The 25,934-nt window shown below is 33.6% G+C and overlaps 2 protein-coding genes across 9 annotated transcripts in view; one reads left to right on the top strand and one right to left on the bottom strand.

Moving 5' to 3' along the window:
• Positions 1-25,934, top strand: part of rg (A kinase anchor protein rugose) — a 1,617,632-nt gene that overhangs the window by 1,277,389 nt on the left and 314,309 nt on the right. The window lies entirely within an intron of this gene.
• LOC145670346 (protein mab-21) lies at positions 16,800-18,820 on the bottom strand. The gene has a single exon (XM_081738901.1). It carries the CDS (start codon positions 18,474-18,476, stop codon positions 17,379-17,381), a length of 1,098 nt encoding a protein of 365 aa, XP_081595027.1. The 5' UTR covers positions 18,477-18,820; the 3' UTR covers positions 16,800-17,378.

Below are 25,934 nucleotides of genomic sequence, written 5' to 3'. Positions count from 1 at the left end.
TTAAATACATGGAAGTTCGTTGGGATTATAATGTGTCAAAATATCAAATAGTACTTTCTACAAAGTGATACTTTCAAATATCTAGTGTCAATATTAACAAACGAAAACCATATTTACGAAGAAACTAAATGTCGGCTAAAAACAGGGAATTCGTCTTCTTATTCTGTTCAAAATCTTCTACCATTGCAAATTTTGTCGAAGAATTTGAAGCTTAAAATATATAAAACGATAATAGTGCCTGTTGTGCTGTATGGTTGGGAAACATGATAGCTTACTATGAGGGAAGAACGCAGACTGAAAGTATTTGATAATCGAATCCTCAGACGAATATTTTGACCCAGGAGGAACGGTAATGGGGAATAGCGGAAATTTCATAACGAGGAACTACATAATGTTATTGGGGTTACCAAACATTGTTAGGGTCATCAAATCTAAGAGGCTCAGGTGGGCAGGTCATGTATCTAGGATGAAAGAAAGTAGGAATGCTTTCAAAGTCTTAACCGGAAGACGAATCGGAAAACGACCATTAGGAAGACCTAGGCGCAGGTGGGAGGAAAATATTAAGATGGATCTCGCAGAAATGAAAGTGTAAAGTAGAAATTGGATCTAGTTGGCTAAGGATAGAAGTCAGTGGAGAGCTTTTGTGAACGCGGCATTGAACCTCCGGGTTCCATAGGTCATTGAGTTAGTTAGTTAACTATAATATTGTTCAAATATGAAATATTTATCTATAATCAAGAGTTGAACCTACTGACAACCATGCGTAGTTTTGAAAATAATCAACAAAAACATTTTTTGGCGCTAGAAAGTATGTCATTGGTTTAGTTTATATTCTGCTGAAAAAATGTCTAATTATACATAGTAAGTAAAAAAAAAAAAAAATACATAATACTGTTAAGTAGCAAATTGTATCATTCCGTTGACAAACGGTGGCACGTATGATTCTTATAACTTTTTGAATAAAGTATATATTTTTTTCGAAAAATCTTTCGACTAAGAATAGGGAAGTATTATTATTATATTCGAATAGTTTTTAACATCACTAATCTCTACATGCTATTAATCACAGTCTTCAGTGTTCTTGTGTGCGAAGATGTACCTGATGTTTTATTTAACACTTCGAGGCAATATTTTGGGTGAACTACTTTACATAATGTCTATAGTGCATATAAGTTAATCATAAGAAATCGTGAAATTCAAAATTCAATGAGGAAAATTCAAAAGTATATAATTAAAACTTGAGGAGTCAAATTATCGCATAGCGCATATTTGTTGAAATATTCCTTCCTTAGTGACCATTGCATATACTAAGATAAATAAATACATATATTTCCAGAAGCAACATGAGTTGTAGAGCAATGCTACAGTAAAAGATAATTTCAACTTCACCGTGTGTCCAAGATAAAGTCTTTGAGGTTACGCAGTACTAGAGACATAGATTGTGTAGCTTACTATTTTTTTTAAGTTTATTAAAAAGAAGTTATGAAGTAAAATATGTTGTAATACATATACAACAGTTTCTGAAAGCCATGGTTTGTATTTATCGCAAACTAAACTGAAGTAAAACCTCTTGATGACATGATACTGCTTGCGAGGAGATAGGATTGGCCAGACGGTCATCGCTGTTATTTCAGCTTTGAATTCGAATTCCTTTCCCGGCTGTCTCACTATATTGAGTGAACGCCGACTCGAACCCTGGATCATGCACTGAACGTTTGGTTTCATGGAAGCACTATTTCCCAGTATGGAGATGAAAGTGATCCTAGACGCTTGCGTGTCATACATTCTTGTCTCACTCATTCCTATTTAGTAGGTGGAGCAAAGCATGCATATTGTGGAGTATTCTTGTACAGCCAGTAACGAAAGTTCTTTCCGTTTGGCAAAATTTATTTTGAGAATAACGATGGAACATACACAGTTTCAGCGAGTTTCAAGGCAGAAACGTACAGAAAATTACATTCTTTTTAATTTACTGAAAACTGTAGCAAAATTTCATTAAACTGAAAGAACTTTTGTCGCTGACTGTACAACATCCAGAATATTTAAATCTTAGTGAGTGTTTAAAAATTCCTTTTAAAAAATCTTAAGATTTTGGGGATAATCTAATCTCTACTGACTGTATTCTCAATTTTATTTGTGAGATTGGAATAGTGAACATGCTTTGATGTTCTTTTTAATTTTTTGTTATGTATGACTATTATTGGTACATTTTAGACTTATTTCTAGTTATATACCTTACATTTTGTTATTTCTGTAGCCTTTTCCCGTTCCCTATTCGAATTTTAGGTTTTACGTTTTGTTTTGTTTCAACGCCTTATTTTTACCAATCTGTACTTGGAACTTTACTTTTTTATAAATTTTATTTTGAATTTTTAATGTATAGAATGTGTCGGCCATTGGACTCATCATAACGGGAACAAATAGCCCTGCTACTGACTTCCCCATTAAACACTCAGTAATCTATCAATAATTCCCAATATTTGAAATTCATTATTTAATTAAATACAGATAAACGTTGAAGACAATGAAATGAGACTGTCAGAATTATAAATATTAGTTGTTCCCTCAAGCCTTCGACTCGTCTACGAACTCCTTATGCGCTAAAGTAGTGGTTCTCAATCTAATTCCTATCGTGACCCCCATTTTATCACATCGGCTTGCCGGCGACCCCCTTATAATTTCTGGTTTGTAATAAGCTTGTGCGGAGATCTTACGATATCCGTCTATTTCTATCTTAGAATCCATTTCTTGTATATAGTGGATACAGTAACTTCCCTCAAAGCGAATGACTTAAAACCAAATTTGGACAGTTCATTCATATTACAAATATCGAATCCGATCCGTCATATTGTTTCAAAATGGAGGTCGTTTGAAAATTGTAAAACTTCATAACTCCGTTAATGTTGGGTCATATGATGAAAAAATAAAGTGATTTCTAATTTCGGTTTTAAAAAACTTGGACAGTTGTTAAAAACTTATTGAGATTTTAAATGACTTGATGTGCGTCACGAAGATTGAACCGGACATTGCCGCACTAGTGAAATCACACCATGCTCAGGTATATCGGTAGCTTTCAATTTTAATTGTATTTCAATATGCAGTTCTTGTTAGTTTCATATCGTAACTCTTCCATTCAAATTGATTTTTAAACAACTCTGTACCTGTTGAAAATGTTTAGTAGACTTTTTTTTTGTTTGTTTTTAACAGTATGTACTTTATAAAAATATGCCTATTAGAACAAAATTCAAAATAATATTTAACTATTTTCTGGTATTCTGGAAACAATATGACGGGATTCTAATTATATTTATCTCTTCCGCTTATCTTCGCGAACCCCAGGTTGTTAGAGGCACCTATTGGTGTCAGATATTTAGTATTGGAGGTAGTAAATAGCGACAACTGTTAACCTGGCTGTGAATTATTCGAATTTAGTGTGACTGGAATATTGAGGCATATTGTCTTTAATAAAGATCAATAATATAAATGCTTATTCAACTTGCTACTCTTAATCTTTTGAAGTTTTCATATTTGCATTACTCATACACTGATATGTTTTTGTTTTATAATAAGGATATAGTACCAACGTACCCTATTTTTTTTTTACATTGTAGGCCTATAATACATAATTTAATAATAAACTACTTCGTTTTTGGCCCATAAAGGGATTTTGGCGCCAAATAGACCACATTTCCATTGGTTAACACGACTTCCATCGTTGGTATTTCTAGCTTGATTCGCACTACTCTACTTTTAAATTCAAGTGATTCATAATTTTCCCACACGACACTCGTTGATCACTAAAAATTCCGTGTCTCTGCTGGATTCGAACTTAGAATCATGCCGATCTATAAGGCATGATAATTATTTGGCAGTACCAGAGAACTTCTATATTCTGTATACATATTTTTAATTATTTTGAGTATCACAAAAACGTGACCAGTATTGCACACGAGACGAGACGAGAAATAAGATTATCTCGTCTTAAATTTGGTAGAAGTCTCATCTCAATTCTTGAAGGGTTCTTTCTCGTCTCGTCTCTATTCTCGGAAAGATTTCTCATCGCGTCGTTTTGTAAATTTATATACAAAATTTACGACCTAATTTTTTTTTTTTAATTTCATCTAGAAAGTTACCAGAATCCTTCCGCGTCACGAAAAGTCTATGAAGAATAATATAACTTTAAACAATATTTAGTATTGGAGTATATTGCATAATGACTTGTGTATCTTGAAACGTTGATAAATGCTCTTCATTGTGTTTATAGAATCACTTTATGCATTTTGTAATTTTTATACTATGAGTCATATAACACTAAAACTGTTTGAGATTTAAGAAGTGAATGAACTAATGTCGTTCATGAGACTCGAGAAATTTCTCTTCTCGTTTCTAAAACGAGTCTCATTTTCGAGAGAATACGAGAAATTTCTTGTCTTATATATGGACAACACCAAATAAGACTCTATCTGTGATAGAGATTTACTTTCTTTCGGAGTTTTAAGTGTGTACAGAAAGTTTTACATACACTTTACTAATATCTAAATAAAGTTAACACATATTTATTTTTATTAATATTTTTAAAAATCTTTTCTGTAATTTACTATAGGGATGTATGATAGATGTTTACATGAAATACAGTAGACTTGACCTTCTCTGTTTATGCTCTATATAATATGCAGTCAGCAACACTAATTACCCATTTTGGCCAAAAATAAGTTTTTAATGGGCTAATATTTCTATTTAATCAACAATTATAGAATACATACTATAATTTATACATCATATTGCCTTAGGAATTTATTTTTAACAACAGTTGAATCAATACTTTTGAAAAGGTATGACGAAAATGACGATTTTGTTTTAGTCTAACTTTTTGCTGATTTATATATATATTGTAACGCCAATTGCTGATAATACGTTGTTTATTGCATACAATGAGAAGAAAATTCTACTTCCTTAAACAGAGGTCGATCATTTCATGTCCATCAGAATTTTCAAAAATTTTTCGGTGTTCTCATAACTTTACGTTTCTGACTCATAACCTTTTAAAAACTATTGATTCAATTAATTTTGGTGAAGTCTTCCTTAAGCTGATTTCGGTAAGGATTGAAGTACAATAGTTAAAAGAGAATCCAAAAAGCTTTTTTTGAAAGTGGATTATATCAAACAATAAAAACAACCTCATTTCCAGAAATTAGTAAGTTAAATGTTCCGCTGAGAACTGTTTTACGGTGGACATGATTAACAACGAAACGAGGGAAAGAATCTTCGAAAAAAAAATTGGAAAGGACTACAATTGAAAGTACTATCTTAGTATTCACTTTGTGGATCTGAGGGAAAGCCAAAGTGAAGATGCCCAGTCGCCAGGATTCGAGTCAGGGGACAACATTTAATTCTTTATCGTTAGAAAAAGCGGCACGGCATAAACAAATAAATATTGCTTTTATCTCAACTTCTAAACTATATGAAGGTTGATTCGAGTCAGGAGCAATATTTAATTCTTTGCCGTTAGAGAAAACGGCATGGCATAAGCAAATATTACTTTTATCTCAACTTCTAAACTATATAAAGGTTGTTTCGAGTCAGGGTCAACATTTAATTCTCTGACGTTAGAAAAAACGGCACGTCATAAACAAATATTACTTTTATGTAAACTTTTAAAATATATAAAGGTTGGTTATTTAATCATGAATCTTTTACTCATGTTGACTTTATGGTTTATCCTTTCTTATTTTATTCAATCTACTATATAATAGATTCAATTCTGCAATACTATTGACGTTTAACGAAAGAAAAAGTGTCCAAAGATAAGTCATATACCAATTGTTATGTCTCATCGAGCTGAACAAAATTACATGAATGAGTGTAAAAATCCTCATGTGTAGTTTTCGAGAAATTAGAGACTTTTTTTGTGAACCTGAAAAATGTTTCTGTACGATAACCACACCACCTATTAAAAAAGAAACTAATACTTAAGTGTACCTTTTCAAACTTTTCATTAGAACACTAGCAAGACGGCAGTATTTAGTATGATTGATATGGCATAGCCCAAAATTATCACTATCGCTTTAACCAGAGAATGTCATTTTTTTTTACTATAATATTGTTCGAAGATGAAAAGGGTCTACCATCAATTGATAAATCACATCAAGCTGGGATAAATTATGATGTGTATTTAAAAAAATAGAGGAAAACAAATTTCTATGCCGCTAGAAAGTATGACGTTTGTTGTTTTTAATTATACTGGAACATATTGTTTTATTTATTTATTGATGTACTGTACAGCTATATTAGGGATGGTCAAAATTTTTCGGTTTCTGGAAAATTTATTTTCCCGGAATCGGAAATTTCATTTTCCGGATTTCGGGGAAAATTCTGAGTTCGGAAAAATTCCGGATTTTTCTGAATTCGAAATTTTTGCGAAATCCGAAATTTTTTCGATTTTATTTTCCGGATTCCGGAATTGACCAACCCTAGTACCAATTAAGTATGAAATTGTATCCCTTATTTTCACGTTCTTGTAATGGTGTCACATACTCCCAACAATGACGAACACGTACTACTTTTAAATATTTGTATTAATAGTAAAGATGCATGATTGTTTAATGTTTTTTTGTAAATTGTTGTTTGTACATCTTTATACTATTTCATCACCGTCTTATTATTTACTTATTTATTGAATACATTCCCAGATGCAACATAATTTTGCCATTTTACACAGGGAAATAATAATAAACAGAAAAAAGAAAACAAAAATACAAATAAAGTATCAACAACAATAACAACAGCAGTATCAACAAAGAGTGCAAAAGTAATAGTATTTGGCCAACACGCGTTTAATTACTCTTGTCAAACACGGGGATAACTCGAAAAAATGTTCCGTTGTTAGATAATAAGTTCGGTATTCTGTGGAAAAAATACCTCTGCGTAATTGCCAACCTAGGACGGGCAGGATGGAATAAGTGGATATTCCGGGTTTTGCGGGAAGGGACACGTAAGGATAGTTCTTGAAGTAGGATTGCCGATAGTAAGTCCCCTTATGAAGAAATTTCAGGTCAGAGACATTTCTGCGTACTCCCGGGTTCTGGATATTAAGATATCGCAAGAGTTCCTCCTTAGGTAAAATCCGAAGTGCGGAAACACGAAAGTGAACTATAGCAATAAAGAAATTGAGAACGGACTCAAGTCTAGAGATATGTGTAGATGCGGCCATGGCTCTTATGGGAGAGCAGTATTCGTTTTAAGGAAATTGCAAAGATTAAAATAATTTTGTTTTGTTTATTGTGTTTGTGTCACGGTGAAGTATTTTTTGTTTTAAGTTACCTTTTGATAATTTCTTAACATTTTTGTCCTGGACCATGAGATGACCAAATATTTATTTATTTATTTATTACCTATAACAGGGGTTTCCCCCCAATTACAATAGATGTACAAGACATATATTCCCGAATACTATTACATATTGTGTCATGACATTAATTGTCAAAAGCTCGCAATAGTTTTACCCACCGTAACCAATAATTAATATGTATCGGTTAATTTTAATTTATATTAAAAGAATTTATATTCTATTTCTGGATTGTCATCTTGCCTTGCTTCTCCGTAGTCAAATTTCTTTTTAAGTCATAAAATTCGTTTGAAAATTGAAATAATGTCACACTACTGATACTTCAGTAGTCTGTTTATTATTTATTTACCTCGTAAAGCATTCAGAAAAATAATTTATTGAAAAACTAAAATTCTGAGTTGCGCTCTTGAAAGTAGGTGATTAAAATGTGTAATGAGTATTTAAGAAAGATACTTATGTGAGTACTGTAGATGTAAAACTCTAAATTTCAAACATTAAAACTCAAAAATAATATAATATTTTGTCACCTAAGAATAAAAAAAAATCGTGTCGCTGTAATGAAAAACTGCACATCTTCAAACGTCGGTTTTTCATAATCAAAATTAAACGTGATTACACCTTAAAAAATATTGTCTACAGTAAAATTCCAAGGAATCACTAGTTAATACTATAATGATATTGTTGTTCAATTATTACCCAGGTAACAAAAATGATTCCTTTTATAGTTAAGATTGATATTAAAAGGCAGTCGTTGTTCATTATGATGATAACCATTTTCTTTCTGTTTAGGCATTTTTGTAATTATTAATCACTGATAGTATACAGTTCTCAATGTCACTAACGGAAATCAGTTACTTAGCTGTTTTTAGTTTGTATAACATTGTATGTCCGCATTTCGTTCATTGAAGTTACTAATTATATTTTGTGTTTTTATCAAATGTTTCAACATTGCCAAGTTCCAGATTATTATTATTATTATTATTATTAATATTAAAAATCGAGTCACTATTTCACAATTCTAGTATTGACTATAGTTTTGTCCACGAGACGAGAGAAAAAAAAGATTGGCTCATGGACACTAGTTCTTAAATCTCAAACCGTGTTTTAGTGTTACATGACCCATAGAATAAAAACTATAAATTGATAAACTGATTGTACGAATACAATGAAAAACATTTATCAGCGTTGAAAGATACATTAGACAGTACACAATATACTACAGCAATAAATATAATTTAAATGTTGATATATTACACTCTCTGTGGACCTCTAGTGACACGAAAAGATTCTGGTAACTTCTAGATGAAAGTAAGGAAGACCTCAGGTCATACATTTTGTACATGAATTTACAAATCGAGAAGAAAATTTTCGAAACGATACGCGAAAAGCTTTCCGAAAAGCGAGACGAGACGTGAGAATTCTTCGAGAATCTAGACGAGACGAGATGTCTGCAAAATTTGCGAAAACTAGACGAGAAAACCGTATTTCTCGCTCCGTGAGCAATACTAATTGACTATTGTCTATTTAAATTTTATTGAAAAGTATATTTTGTAATGGCTAAGTAAATAAATAAACATATTTTGAGTAGTGGAGGAATACTTCTCTGATTTCCTGACGTACAATACTGAATCACACTAGGGGCCGCGGTGGCTCAGTGATAGAGCGTTCACCTCTGGTGCTTGGGGTCCCGGGTTTGATCCCAGCCCCCGCCAAGTGAACTTTGTGGAGGACAAACACCGTGTGCGTGGGTTTTCTCGGGGTTCTCCCGTATCCTCCCACTTTCTTCTTTCCACCATTTCATTCATTACTCATCATCACCGTCTCCTTTAGCCTATCCGGCATAATCGTGGGACGTAAAACTCAAAGATTTCATTTCATTTTCAATACTGAATCACAGAAACATAGACTATATTTAAATTACATCAAAACAGTTTGCACAGATCCTTATAAATTGGTGAATGTGTCATGAACGATAAAGGGTACATTCTCTCCTATGAACTGTGAAGGTTTTACGCTCAACTTCTTTTGCGACTATTACACGATATTAACCCTGATTTATTCTGCTGTAATTATTAGTGATGCCGTAATAGAACAATCTCACACTGTGCGTAGTAGTTTTAACGTTGGATTGTTTATACGTCAGCACAATATATTTTTGGCATGGGCGAAACTAAGCATTATAAGTACATAAATATTGATAGTGGTTACTATAGTGCGTCCAGTAAGAGAACGTCTCTGACAGTTCGCAGTGACATTGCCACTACTCGCGTGTCAAGGTTTTTTTCGGTGCAACTGTAGTGGCAATTTAATTAATGGTATAAGACAGAGTGATCGTGATTGGTAACACTGGTATCAAAGTAGGGAGTGCAATGTCCCACTGCATGTGGTAAGTAACGTCAGAGACCATATCTTGTTGGCCGTGCTATAGCAATCTACTTCCATTTATAAGCGTAAAATGTTTAATCAGAAATAGTTTTGCAAACAGAATATTACAAATTCGAATTTTGTTTTGGCATTTCCAAAATTGTGCTTTTTAAATTCTCAGATTCATTGTTTTGATGAAAATTGCATTTTTGAAACTGTGAGTAATTTTTTGAACCTCCAACCACTGCAGCACACGTTTCTGTGGTAGATATTAAAAAAAAAAAAAAAAAAAAAAAACTTGGGATTTTAAACCATAAATTTTCTCTCCCGTCCCCCTGCGAAGTTCCATTTCAACTTCTAGTTAAGCGGTACCGGTTTTGGTTCCCAGTGGTGCAACATTAAAATATTTAAAGATATTAAGGTGGTTCGATTTCTACTTTAAACACATTACAATAGGTCCACGTCTTATATAGCGTTGATCTTAAAAAGGAATACAAAACTTTAATAAACTAGTTCCAGTTTACTATTACTACATTCAGTTTAACAATACTGAAATAGTAGTATACTTGCATTATGAAAATTTTCATATTTACCTTTTTTATTTGCGAAAGAAAAATAATATTGCGGTTTGTTTTTTATTACTTTAAAATTGTTTTTCCTCAGTGCTTGGCGTAATTGATCGGACTTAAAAGCTTCTCCATGTTATAACAATCATAAACTACTTAACTTCTCATTTTTCGTAATTAAGTCAACTGAGTCATCAAGAACATGAAAAATTAATAGGCATATTGGTTTTGAAGTTTAGACTTTTCCAATAATGAAATAAGACTGAAATTAAGTAAATTTATGTAAGGACGTCTGATATTTAGTGCAGTCATTTGATGCAAATTCGATTCTTACCCTTTGGATCTAAATACAACGCTCCATTGTAAAATATCTTACCAATGTTTTAGGCAACTTTCCCTTTGATGTATAAACAAGAAATATTATTTAACCCATGTACAATTTTTATATCGATTTTTAAAGATTATATCTATTGCAGTGACAGTATAAATTTTCTGAACTGTATTATTGTATAGTGATACTGCTTTGTTTTTAATATTTTTCAAAGTTAAACATGACGTTAATACATTGTATTATTTTGTCGCTGAGGAGATAATGATATAGAGGGAAATTAATCGATATTCATTCTAAACTTTCCATAATTGAGAACTTCAAATTTTAGTTTAAAATGGCTGATTGAAGTCTTAGATAAAGTTCAAGAAATTACGTGAAATTACCCTTCCCTCCAGCTATTCAAATAATCCTCATCATCAGTGTCTTGATGAAACACCGTAATCGATCAGGATTCAGATGAATATATCATCTAAATTAGCGTATGTTAGTCTCATTTCCAATAGAAATATCCAACTGAAAATTGCAATTATTCATGTCCTATGCTTAAATTCTTCAAGATTTATTTAACATCATATTAATTAGTATGACTTACCGCTAATAACTAGGTTACCACCCGGAAGATAAGATAAGATAAAAAGTTGTAATTTTGACATTTCTGTAAAGCAATATGGCCATAGGCCTTTGTGGTCTTCAAGCTAGTGCAGGAGTTTAGCCTGGTTATATTTATGAACGATTGAGTATTCGATGTACATCATTCTGTTTGATACAAGTTAACTTTTCTTTCTAATTTTGTTATCAGTCATACTTGAATCTAGATAAAATAAATTAAAATCCCAGCAAATTAATTTAGATTATACTATATATACAGTCAGTGCATTAATCGGACGAGTAAAGTAGTTATAATGCATCAAAATGTTATAATAGTAACAAAACATTAGCCAGGAACGTCATATGATACATCTCCAAATGTGACGATATATTAATGCATTATTTATTTATTTGAGAGTTCAGTCAAATTGTAGTAAATTACGGTAACCTTACAAAGCTTAGTGTGTTGCTGAACTAAAAGAATGTATTATGCACACAAAATCATACATTTCGTAACAATATAAAACACGGTAGAGCAAAACAGATTAAAATGAAGATGCTTATTAACATTGACGTATTAAGGAAATAATAGGAGTGATCGGTTTCTCATTATACGTACTTCGTTCTTATGATCCACAAATAATTACGATATGTAACTGTAGCCAACTTATTGCAATCTGCAGTTAGATTATATAAAGAAAAAATATTTCGTTGTCAATTCTTTGTACGTTTTCTTTTTCACTCTTTGTGTCGTCATTTATCAAGCTTTTGATGTGGAGTTTGCGATTAATCAATCTACAGTGCAATATTATAATCCAGTGTATACCTTTTCTGAATTGCATTAATGTAAGAATGGCATAAAGCGAATTTTTGACATAGACAAATAGAAATCTTAAATATAGGAACAAATAATACGGATTTATTTAAATGAAGATCATGCGGTAAAATGAGTCAAGTTGAAGTTTCAAATACACGCAAATGCGTCCTGTTATTTTTATTGTTAGATGTAATGTCATGTCCTATGTAACTTTCCTGTGTATTACAATTTGCCTGTGCTTCTTTTGATAATTATTTCTAAGCGATATATTTTCCCCTATGAAAATACGAAATATAATTGTAATGTTTTTCATTATAACCTATTGCCTTTTTATTAGTGAATAGTAATTGCTGCTTCGAGCTGTACAAGAATAATAATCTTTTCCCTTTAGGCCTGAAGCAATCATTCTTTTCCAGTTTGGATGATAATGACTTAATGAAGGTATATCTATGACATCTGAATATTTTTTTCCTGCGGACTTAACCCAAGAGACCCCATGATGATATTGTTATTAATTGGACTAAACGACATACAACTGCCTCGGAGGCACCAATTCGATTTTGTTGACTTAGAAATGTTGGTAGATGTATACTCTCTATTTCTGTTTCGGTAATACCATAGAAGCGTGCGAATATATATAAATGTAGGAGGAGGAGTACACAATGTATTTCTCTATTTACATTTTAATTATATTAAATCCCTACTCTGTGGGAAGTTTTTTAATTTTCCCAACGGATATATGAAGAGGATTTCTATGAATCCAATGGTTATCGCTCTTGCTTGCAGATGCATCGTTCTGGGTTCGATGCTTGTGGAAATACATTGAAGGAACTAATTTGGGAACTTCCTTCAAAGTGAATTTCCTACTTTGGTCCTCTTAGCTATCTAACAAGAACGTAAAGAAGATAATTTGCATTTGTTTTGTTAAAAGAATAAGGAGCCAAAAGTCAATATTAAAAGAGTTTATGAAAATTTAGAAACGTTTCTACAACAGGTAAGCGATAGTTTGGCTCCTTGATAAATCCAGCAATTAACACCATCCGGGTGTTTCGATAAGTATAATTTCAGGTTTAATTCTGCCAGTAAAGCACAACTCCATACAAAAAATTTGTCAAATTCGAAAATGTAGATAAGCGAAGTGATTCGACAAATATGCATGAATTTTAGTGATAAAAAGTCCTGTTTAATATTTTAATAACATTAATTAACATCATGACAGGACTTGCAAACATTCGAATTCAAGTACGATGTAAACTCTAATGACTATCGTTTTTAATATTTAATTTTGTAATTTCATTTGTTTTATGATCATTAATTATCTTACATAGATATTATTTTTTCGAAGAGCAGACACTGATCTGTTTCGTATTATTTATTATTTTTAAAATGAAAAGCAAATGAATACATATACACCGAAGAGATATATATTAAATGCAAACGGTTTTGTCACATGGATAATATGTATATTTAACAATATTTGATATTCACATATTGGATTTCGTCGACTGGATCACTATTTTGTGTTAATATCAAAATATATTCGAGTGTGATTAATTCCGTTCTTCAAATTGTGTTGAAATTGTAAAAGTGTGTAATGAATCCAAAATTCATAAATAGTTATCGTAATGTCACGAGCATTCCATCGATGGTTTTAAAAATAATTACAGTAATTCAGAAACACTAAAAAAAAATTATTTTTCTATCATAACGCAGAGCATGCAAACTGAACTGTATACAAAATTAATATAAAATATAATTTTGAATATTTTTGCAGAATGTTCGAAGTTTTTCAACCCAACGCTGTATTATATTATCAATATAAATTGTTATATATATTGTTGGTAAGATATTTGGTATTACATACGTAATTTTTAAAAACTCTAGAGTTATTTTAGAAACATTAGTCTATAGTTCCCAAAATTGTTGTTTGCAAAACAAATTTCGTTACACAATGGGCGAATTTGATCGTGCAAGATACTATTGATATATCTGTTGAAATAGTGCAGATACGAGATACATACCTAATGAACAATTGACTAGTTAAATAACATTCAGCTGCATTACTTCGTAATTTAAGTAGTAAATAATGTAGATAATTCATGAATCTTCTTGTCATAATTGTTTATAGTTATCAACGTTACGGGATCATATGGTCGAGTCCAAACTGATGCATTCCTGTTTGCATTTATATCCAACAGAATAATCTAAAATTTAACTTATAAGGACTTCTTTCTGATGAAGCAAAAGATGTTTGATACTTTAGCAATGAAAACTATCTTCACTATTATGACTGTTGTGCTTAATAATAATAATAATAATAATAATAATAATAATAATAATAATAATAATAATAAATGAAGTTGTAGTAATTACGTCGTACTATACAAACGCATAGTACCTCGAACAAAAGTTTGAAGCATCGATATGCTAATATAATTTTTCAATTTTGAAAGTAACGTAATGGATATGCAAACTTAATTTCCTTCCCGAACTCCTATGTTACGACTGATCTGAATAAAAGAAAGAAACAACACCTGTCAAGAGCGAAATATGTAAATTAATTAGTCTAGTGAACGAAGCATTTCTATTGCACAAAATGGTATAGACGCTCAAAAAGATTGTTTTTCAATACCTTTCGAATTTCACGTGTTTTCATTGCATTGAGAAAGAAACTGTCCACCGTATAGGATTAGTCACCATTTAGCTGCCCTAGGTAAATATACTAGAATCTGGTTTCGAGCACACTCAAACAAGGGTAAAGATTCTATGTTCATTTGTGATGAAATTTCATGATTTAAATTTGATCTTTTATGCAAATTGAAATGTCACAGAAGTCAAATATACGTTCTTTTAAAGTCTAAAAAGTTTCTGTTTAGTTTTACCAATCAAAAGACACATGCAGAATATAAATAGTTTGATTATATACCTTCCGATGATTCAAAAATCAAGAAACATACATAATGAAATATTTGGCTAAATTTTTATTTTGTTGCGCGTGGTTCGGGGTTCAATTTCCAGTGAAAGAGCAGAAAATTTTAATTTGACAACCCTTCACTTTCATTATTCACCATTTTCTTTAGCCTAAAGTACATAATCGTGGGACGTTAAACTAAAGAATTCACATCATTCCATACTATTATTTGTCATAAAAATATTTGAATGCATATGATGCATTATAGTGGCATCACAGAAGTCACTGAATGTCAAACATTAAGAGTTTCTATTGTTATATGATACAAATAACAGTTAGTGTTTCGAAAAGAAAACAAGGATAAAGATTCCAGATATGTTGTAAACATATTTCATTATTTGTATTTGACTTCTTAGACCTATGTAAAATTAACGTGTCACAGGAGTAAATATACGTTATTTTTGCAGACTGAAAAAGTTTCTGCTAAGTTTTGCCGGTTGATTAACTAATAGAAAAGCACATTCAGAATGGAAATAGTTTGACTATACACATCTCATATCAAAGTCAAGGAACATACATAAAGGAGTATGTGATTATATATTATTTGTCTACCATAAATCTTTTTAAAAAATGTATATATTGTTTGAACAAATACGATGCATTATAGTGGTTTAAGGCTTACTTGTGGAGAAGTGGGCAGAAATATCATAAAATACATTAATTGTCGAATATGAAAGATTTCATGTGATATGAAATTTCAATTAATGTTTTGATAGGAGCTATCATTAATCCAGAATGCTCAGAACATAATGATTTATGTAAATATAAATATATCTCAGAAAAGGAAAAAATAGCGAATTACTAAGTCTTACAAATTGGACACTTAATAGGCTAGTTGTTGATAACTATGTATCGGTCAGCTGAAGTTAAGTTCAGTTTTAAAATGTTATTCATCCTTTTGTAAGAGCAACAAGTAATATCCATGTATTTCTACATGTTTCGTGGATAATTAAAACTAAAATTGTCACATTTATTTTGACCAAAACATGCACAAAAATTGAATCGGTGGGGAATCCAACTTTGTAATGAGAAGGGTAACATGCTATGACCTGTTCTGTAATTATATACAAAATATCTACATTAAATTATCTTGCTTGTTTGTGAATATGCCCAATGCTTATAATGATTTAATTATATTAATTAGTAACAAGTCATTTTTACTAGGAATATGTAATTTAACTTTCGTTTTGTTCTACGACAGTTATTTAAGTCTTAAAATTATTTTTTGTAACAGTGATATTTTATTTGTCTAAGTTGATCTCTTGTCTATTGTAAGAGCTGAAATTACTCTTCACATATAACAGTTGTTAGTAATTCTAAAATGTTTATATTTTTAGAACTAAAGCTTCTACTCTTTATAACTGTTACGGCTGTATTGTAAGAAAACTAATCATATTTTAAGTTGGCCGATGAAAGTTTGGCGCTTGACCAGTTCTTTTATATTTACACTAACCGTAGTGAATTTAACATTCGAAAGAAGAAAGTTATTTTCTGACTAAATGAATACTGAAGTACTCTTTAAATTTTCCGACAGTATTCTTTCTAAAAAAAGGGAGTATTAGCGTTTCACCATCAACGCACCGACACAGATATTTTATCCTATTTCGGGTTTGCTTGTTAAGCATTCGCCGTTTGTAGGATTAAGTAACCCGCGCATCCTTTCATGCATTGTCCGGCGCAAGGTCGGGAATCTTGACTGGCGCCGGCAAGGCGATCTCCCGGCTAGTTACGATGCGAGACTCTGGGACAGGTAGAAATATATATATGTTTTTTCGTGTGTAAACACAACAACAAGAAATCAAAACAAAACACCTGTCAAAATTTTCTATGATATCAACATGTATATGTATTGTAAACATATCGTACAATAACTTACTTGTGGCATACAAACAGTTATGTCTGTACATAATCAAAGATTTGTAAATACGTATTTATAGTACACGAAACAAATATATGTCTATTTTTCACTGGTTTTAAATAACTTTTTTTGTTTTTATTTTAGCACAAGCACTTTAGCTTAGAAGTGTATAAGTTGTCTATTACGAGCACATGCAGTTCAGACACGTGATTGTAAATAGTTTATGTAAAGACAAAAACATTATTCTACGTGGTACATTACCTGTTTACAAGTATTTTTAGTTTAGTTTTGAGGTTACTTTTATTTTTCGTGTTTCCACCACAACTTTTCAACACAGTCTTCTTGACACATAAATACACTTTTTAGGGGGGGGGATAGGGGAGAATGATTTGAAATATTTACTAACACTTAAAAATTGCGGGGAGAAATAGTGAAAAAACTTGATTGAGTAACAAACACAGCACAGTTTCCGTTTAAATTATTTCACATTTCGTATTTTAGCAAATAACTTTTTTTATTATTAAATAACATTAAGCAGTCACAACTTCTCTAAGGATCGGGAATTGGTAAGAAGTTCTCTGGTAAGTCTCCATGCTTGTTTAGCTGCATTTTCTAACGAACTGGGTGATTTTCCTTTGAACAAGTCTAAATTTGGGAGGAAATAGTGAGGACACCGCCGACACTGCAAACAGGAGATGAGTTGTAACAGAATGCCGTTGATGCGATCTCCGAGACAGGATTCGTCCCACTCGAGCTCCCGCGGATGTTTTTCGCACTCGTACAGAAGCAGCGTCTTCATGTGGTAAGAGGACACTGGATTGCCGGGCAAGTCCAGGTGGCGATCCCGTAACGTCTTCAAGATGCTCAAACACTTGCTGCGGCAGCCACCTTGAAGGAGTCTATTTTCGGCCTCACTGAACGACAGCACCCATGCATCACCTTCCATAGCCGATTGCTTCCCCTGCATCGCGATGCTTTCTTTGGACAATAGATCAAAACCCTCTGTCTTCACTTCGGCCACCAGGTTAGGATGCGGCCAGGGAATATGAGGTATCGGCCAGTGTGCAGCGCTTCTTGGCCACACCCCCGAACACTTAAAAGCTGGTGTAATTTGAACTACATAACGTTCTCTGATACGAAGTTTCACCTCAGTAGTGTCCGCTATCATTTTGACAGAGTCTCTGTAACTGCATTTGTCACAAGCTTGTGCGACGAGAGTTTGGAACCGGGAGCGAATTTTTCTTGCTGACAGGTAACCGGAAGCAGTGATGAATTCCACCCACAGTGACATAGAGCGTTTGCGACCATCACTCAACTTCAGAACAGCACAACCTGGAAGGGTTCCATCGTCCACGAAGTTGAAAACTCCCATTTGATTCAGGTAAAGCACAACTTCAAATTCACCGGGGGATATCACTTCTAAACCCTCATAGCGACCATTACACTCAGTCAAGGAGGAAATAAACCGTGGTTCTTGCACTTCAACTTCTTTTAATACATCCTGCACAACTTTACACACTTCACGAATTGTCTTTGCAATTTGGCCCTTCCTGGTCTGGACTCGTTCCCCGTAATATTTATTTAGCTGGTACAGCATCTTGGATTGGGCTGCCATCATATCCGGTGGCACCAACATCTTGCTGGCTTCAAAGGGTTGCTCGGCACCGATCTCAGGGACAGGTAGTTGGTAACTGGAAACTCTCCAGTCGGCTTTTAGGGACAAGATGGCCGACTGGAGAAGATGGCCGTTGTCCGTAGGACTTGTCAACTTAAATGTGTCCTAAGCTGGAAGAACCAGTGGTTCCAGCAGCCAGGCTCCATGCCTGGAGGAATGGGGGAGGAAATGTGGTGACGTGTGTCCACGTGGTGGTTCCCGCGCTCCTCCTCTCCCAGACGCGTTCGAGCAGCGTGGACACGGAGCAGACACGGCGCGGCAAACTGACGTGCGCTAGCTCTAGCACTTAGTTTCACTCCCATGGCGATAGGAATACGTCATCGAACCGCCCCTTCTCGCTGGTTGGCTTAGAAGGTAACCACCTTTCTCTTCCGTCGGCAGAGCGCGCGCCCAATGGAGAAGTTCCATTGATCGCGACACCGACCTCCCATCTGAAGCTGCGCCGTCTGGACAAACCAGGATCTGACAGGAGTCCCGCCTTGTGGGCTCCCAAAGCAGCCCGGTATTGTCATCTCATCAATCACAACCAGTGACATAAAATACCGCAGAAGAAAAACATTCACATAACTTAACTAATGTTATATACGTGAGACAGGTTTCTATATGAAGAACGAAAATATATGACTTGCTTTGTGCATTTGAAATGTGAATGTCAGTTTCTTTCTCATGCCTGGAAGAGAAACTAGGGGTGGGGTTGAGGGTCTCCTTTTGAATGTTAATAATATTTTAAGTTAGGAGTAAATCAAGTGTAACCTTTTATATATAATCATTAGTAAATTTCATTGTTATTTGTATCTGAAATACTTCAGGCTTATTGCCTGTTATGCAGTCAATGTCCATTAAAATAGAGTTAACTAATTTTTCCCATTGGAAGTAATTGTTATTTAACTATCTTTTGGTTTAAGAGATCCAATGATCTATTATCATTTGTGCGGGGGAAGGGAGAGGTTCGATCCAATCTTCTCGTGATCCATGAGGGGAGCTTAAATCATGTAACCTTACCCAGTAAGCGACTTTAACAAGTCAAATATTAAATGAATGCAGTAAATATGGAATATACAAATGAGACAAACAGCAGTAAGTAACCAACACAAAGTAGAATAAAGTTTCACATCTCATAAGTATAGGTCTATGATGCTGTTAAAATTATTACTAAAAAAATACGTAGCCTATGAATATTTGAGTCGTATCTCTGGCCAAGTAAGCTTGTGGTGGACAACATCGAGTCCGTGGGTTTTCTCGAGGCATTCCCGTTTCCTCCCACACTCATTCCATCGATTCTTCCATCATCATCCGTCTCCCTTAGCTTAAGAAGGGCATAATTGTGGGGCGTTAAACTGAAAGATATACGAGTCCTATGACGTTTAGTTCTAATTGAGCGATTTAGTGGAGTGGTTGCGGCTTCTTCTGTAAAATTGATGCAGGAGCTTAGTCCTCTTGGGCTCTCCGTTAGCGTTGCCCGCAAGGCGACAAATCTCGTCTCGTTTTCGAGACTTCACGAGAAATTTCTCGGGTCTCGTGAACAACACTAGTTCACACAAGTCTTAGATCTCAAATAGTGCTTTAGTATTACGTGTTTCGTAGCATAAAATCAATAATTTGATAAAGTAATTGTATGAACTCAATGAACACCATTTCTCAACTTTTAAAGGTACGCAAGTCATACCACAATATACTTCTGTAATAAATAAGGTTTAAATGTTGTTATATCACACCCTTCGTGAACCTCGCGGAAGAAATTCTAAGAATTTGATTATTTCTGAGATGAAATTAAGAAGAAAATCAGATCACAGATTTTGCACATAAATTTACAGATCAGGACGAGAAAATTTTTGATGGGAAACGAGAAAAGATTCTCCGAGAATCCAGACGAGATGAATATTATTTTTTGAGAGGTGAGACGAGACGAGACGAGAATTCAATAAAATTTACGAAGCGATTAAAAAAAAAAAACTTCCTCATCTCGTATCGTGAATAAAGCTACTGCCTGTAAACTTAATTTCTCCTGGAAAAAAGAACTCATTCCTTTTCTAAACAATACAAGTTAATATTATACAAACCAGAGTTCTTAATTATAATTTTATAAATAACGACGCCTAATTTGGATGAGCTGCGGTGGCTCAGTGGTAAAGCATTTACCTCTGGTGCATGGGATGCTTGGCTCGATCCCAGCTCGCACCAAGTGAACATTATGGTGGACAAACATTGTGTACGTGGGCTTCCTCGGGGTTGTCCCGTTTGTTCCCACTTTCTTAATTTCATTTATTTCTCAGCATCACCGTCTCCTTTAGTTAGTCGGCATAACCGTGGATTTAAAAACTGAAAGTTTTTTTTTTGCCTAATTTAAATGAAAAACAAACTAAACTTTGTGTGTGCTGTGTGAAATATATATATAATGCGTTACAATGCGTTACGGAGTATACACGGAATATAATGCGTTACAAAACAATACAGGAAAAAGAGCATTTCCATTGATCAGTGGTATTTTAAGTAGTTTCAGTTAATTCTACATTATTAAGAGATAATGAGCAAAGATATTTTGTCAAAAGTTGAGACATATCAACCGATAGAGCTAATCTAGCTAAATATAACGACATGCTCGTGAACAAATCATGCGTAGTTTCAGAGAAGACCGACAGAAATGATTATGTAACGTGAATATTGTTGCTATAGTCTACGAAAATCACACCACCTACAACACATAGACTTTCATTGTAACATAAAGACGATAGGGTCTACATATTTCTGCTATCTTTAATGAGACATTACATAAATTCATCATTACCATTAAACTATAATTTTTGTTAGTTGTGTTGTCCGATTTCAAAACATCTCTTGTCCATTTTACAAACCTCTGGCAATTTTTTAAAAATATTAGTATCTGCACCTAAAAATTAGCAAAATAAGTTTTTGAAAGAGTTAATAAATACCTGAACACATTAAATGGGATAAATCAGGTGAAATTACGTATTAACGAAAGCAAAAACCATGAAAATATAATCCCAGAAATGGATAACAGACGTTTTGGAATTAGTCGACTCACTGTGTATGTGTAATATATAATGTATAATGTATATGTAATCAATTGCAAGACCATATTGGCCGTGAAGTGGTATAATAATCGGATATATGCAGAAACAAATATTACACTTTTAATTAGGTCTATTTCTCTTCTGGAAAATTATCAGTTCACGGTTTTTCTTTTTCTTCTATGCAGATAACGAATCACCTTATTTTGGTTTATTTTATGTATAAATATAATAGTAATCATTATAACTATTTTGTCGGTTGCTGCAGGTCACTTGCTGCTCACATCTAGATCTCATGTAATATATTTCCCCTCCAGTTTCGTTGTTTTGATTTGAAAATAAGTCTTCATTATCATCCTTCAATTGAAATATTTTCTCTTTCCCTTCCTAATGTTCCTTTCATTAGGTCTATTCCTTCTAACACATACCTGAAACTATACTCCAAGAATCTTCTAAACAATTTATCTTCTACAATTAAACTCTTAATTCTGATATTGATCTTTTTTCCTACGTTTTCCAGTATTTCATTGGGGGCGCGGTGGCTCAGTGGTAGAGCGTTCACCTCCGGTGCTTGGGGTCCCTGGTTCGATCCCAGCTCGCGCCGTGTGGACTTTGTGGTGGACAAACACCGTGCTCGTGGGTTTTTTCGGGGTTCTCCCGTTTCCTCCCACTTTCATCATTCCACCATTTCACTCATTTCTCATTATCACCGTCTCCTTTAGCCTAACCGGCATAACCGTGGGACGTTAAACTTAAAGATTTCATTTCATTTTCCAATATTTCATTCTTCTCCACACACATATTTCTAAAGCATTTTTCATCGGCATCACTGTTGCTATTGCCGGTTTTCTCGCGTACTAGAGAAAACATTTAATTAATATTTCCGTTACTCTTAAGAAAAAAACTTACGAAATACGTACGTTTTTTTTTTTTTTTTTTTTGCTTCCTAAAGGCTTCATTCTCCATTCCTGTCCTTATTTTTTTTATTTCTTTTTCGTAGCATGAGTTACATGTGTGGTAGCCACCGGTAAGCCCTAAGTGTATTATTCTTTTAAAACTATGCACACGACTAGAGTACGCTCTTTCGATTAGTTTTCCCCACGAGATTTAGGGTTGTCTCGTCTCGAATAGATATTGAGAAAGTGTTTTCGTCTCGAAAAATATATGTAGATTGCCAAAAATGAAAAAGTTCGGTTTAATACAAAAATGTGGTCTATGTGCCTCACTACTCAGTGAAAAACTGGCTATCTAGTATTCACAGTGGAAGTAGTTCAAATAATCCCCAGAAGAACGTGCGTGCCTATATGTCCCATCAGTTCTGAACTAACATCTTGGCTATTTATTCAATATTTTCGTTTTGGCACTTAGCACGGATTTTATATTCAGTTTATCATACTGTTTGTATTCGAAAGACACTCTCTTGTTACGAAAAGTCTGTAACGTTTTGTCTCATGAACACCACTACTTTCGATACGCATACTCATAAGGTCAGCAAATCCTGTTAAAATACCCCCACCTCGAATACGAAACAGAGTAATGATTCGATTTAACTGGAATCTATACTAATGTTTAAAAGTATGTGTATGTGTGTATGTATGTGTGTGTGTGGTCAGATTTTCACATAGAACGGAGTGCCTAGAGAGGCCAAGTGTTGTACACAGATCTGTATTAGCCTTAACCACGTACAAAGCCGTTTTTCCGATTTTTGACTTGAGGGGGATTGGAGGTGGTGGTCGAAATTTATAGTTTATGTATATGTACAGTGAACAGCAATGCATGTGATGTAGTCAACCCACACTACTTCATTGTGTTGCAGGTTGCATACTTCGGAGGGGTGTGCGTTTTTTGCATTAACCTTATCCTTTCTGTGCAAAGAACAGGCATGTTAATTAGCCTGAGAATCGATAGGATCATCGTCGTTACATATTTGACACATTTTTTAAAAAGATTTTGTATATATATTATTCTTCCTGCACGAAGAACGGGCACTTCTGTTAGTAATAAATAAGTGCGGCTATCACAATTCCGATGTAGAGTAAGAATACAAAGCAAAATATTACATTATTTTTTATTCAAAATACTTACTTACTTCAGTGTGTAAAAGCGCTCAGAAATATACCAACGAAAGATTTTATGCGCCGAAATGCATCAATTGATACACCTTCTTGTGTAAAACTATGCTCTTAAGTTTTAGTTCATGGGGCTGATTCATATAGGAAATCTGGAAATAAATAAAATATTTATAAATGAATGCGTTAATTAATTAAATGAAGTGCTTTCTGAATGTTCAAACGTCCGACCCCGTCTCACGGACTCGAACTCAATACTTGTGCCCAAGCTCTGTCAGTACGATGTCTGTAAGGGGAGTCAATGCCCGAGTCCGAGCGAGTGCGAGCTCCAGTGAGCTCGAGCAAACATAGTCTGAGATTGCATGAGGCTTACTGAGATCAGAGAACACGATCTTCATTGAGGACGATGAGCCTGAGCCCAAATGAGCGACCCTCAATTACAAAATTAAGGCCTTACAATAATTAAAACGCACTAAGAAACTTGAGCAGAATTATATGACATCATCGTGACACATTTTTGGTAGTTTTATATGTGTTTTAATGTGTTTTATGTATTTTATAAAAGAATATCATAAGTTGTTTCTTCATGAAATGCTTCTGTAAAGGTTAAGTGATACTGCCGCAAAATGTTCTGGCAAAATAAAATATATCTATCTTAGTGTGCCAGTTATTCGGAAATGACGTAGAGATTTGATAAGACTCATAAGGTAAAGAAATAATGATCCGTGGAATAGTATTACGAAACGAGACGAGACTAGACCAGAAACATGACAGTTCTCGTCTCGTTTTCGAGATGAGAAATTTATCGAGTCTCAGGGGCAACATAATTCTTTCAAGTCTTTGACCTCAAATACTGCTGTAGGGTTACATGATTCACAGGATGAAAATTATAAATTGATAAGGTAATTGTACGAACATAATGAAGAGCATTTATCAACGTTTAAAGATACGAAAATCATTATACAATATATTCTGATAACACATGTTGTTTAAAGGTTATGTCACATGCTTCGTGGACCTCTCGCGGAATGATTCTGACAACTTGTAGATGATTTAATTTAAAAATAAATTTGAAAAAAAAATGACATAAATTTTGTACATAAATTTACAAAACGAGGCTAGAAAAATTTCGAGATGAGAAAGAATATTCCAGAATCGAATCGAGATAATACAAAATTCACGAGATGATTATTTATCGTCTCGTCTCGTGGAAGACACCATTATTGAATAACAATTATAATATTACATATAAGTGTATTAGGCTTATATGTTTCTTTTCTGTAATAGATTCAAAAATTCAATCAGGACAAAAGAGAAACGCGGATTTTATTATTATTATTATTATTATTATTATTATTATTATTATTATTATTATTATTATTATTATTATTATTATTATTATTATTTCGTGACTGTAACCATTGTGATATATCAACTCGACATATATCTACTTATGTATGTGTATTAACCTACATTCTTGATGTGATAATTATATTTAACATATATATAGTATAGACCTATAACATACTTTCCTTTCGTTTATACAATATAGGGTAACTATCATGAATTTGTACATACGCGTACATTACTTAACTGTTTGGCATTTCATATTCTATCCGAAGATAAGATTAATGTTGTTATATGTTAAAGTTTAGCGTTCTTTATGAGCACCGAGACTTTATGGGGCGTGGACTTACACAGTTTGACCCTACTGTCCTCTAGTGCATTTAACTACGACTTTATATAGTATACTTATATTTTAGGTCTCCTATGTATGTAAAATGTTCGAAGAAGATCGATAGGGTTATATACAATATATGTAGATACTTTCAAGATAATCTTACCCTACATTTCAATGTAAAAATTCTATCTACTTAGATTGTCATGTACGTAAATTCTAGGTTTAATTTCGAGCTGGCGATACTTTCTACGTAACCGAACTGTAATGGAACACATTTAAGAGCTAATATAATTGTTATCTGGAAACTTGGATATTTTTTTTCATAGTCTTCCGCCATCCGAACGACCGTAAAACGTTTAGTGATTTCCGGTCAGGAATCGAACCCAAAATCAAATGCACTAAAGGCGCACGCTAGCGACAATACCATCAGGGACTAGCCTTGGCACCATGGAATTTATTCGTAATTTTAATTTAAAATTGTATGCTTGGGAAGTTGGACAATTAAACTCACAAAACAGTTCCCTAAGGTAGGCAACACACATTTCATCCCTTAGATAAGTTGCATATTGGGTTGTCTACATTAAGGGGCAGAGATGTTGGAACTCACTAGCCCGGTTCCCGGGCTCATTCGGCTTTGTGC

This window comes from Thermobia domestica, chromosome 14 (assembly GCF_964235325.1).
Source record: "Thermobia domestica chromosome 14, izTheDome1.hap1.1, whole genome shotgun sequence".
Classification (NCBI taxonomy): Eukaryota; Metazoa; Arthropoda; class Insecta; order Zygentoma; family Lepismatidae; genus Thermobia; species Thermobia domestica.
The sequence above is the reverse complement of the archived record's forward strand: the minus strand, read 5'-3'. Positions and strand labels throughout refer to the sequence as shown.

Coding starts and splice junctions, on each gene's coding strand:
- LOC145670346 (XM_081738901.1), bottom strand. CDS start 18,476: ATGTTGGTGCCACCGGATATGATGGCAGCCCAATCCAAGATGCTGTAC.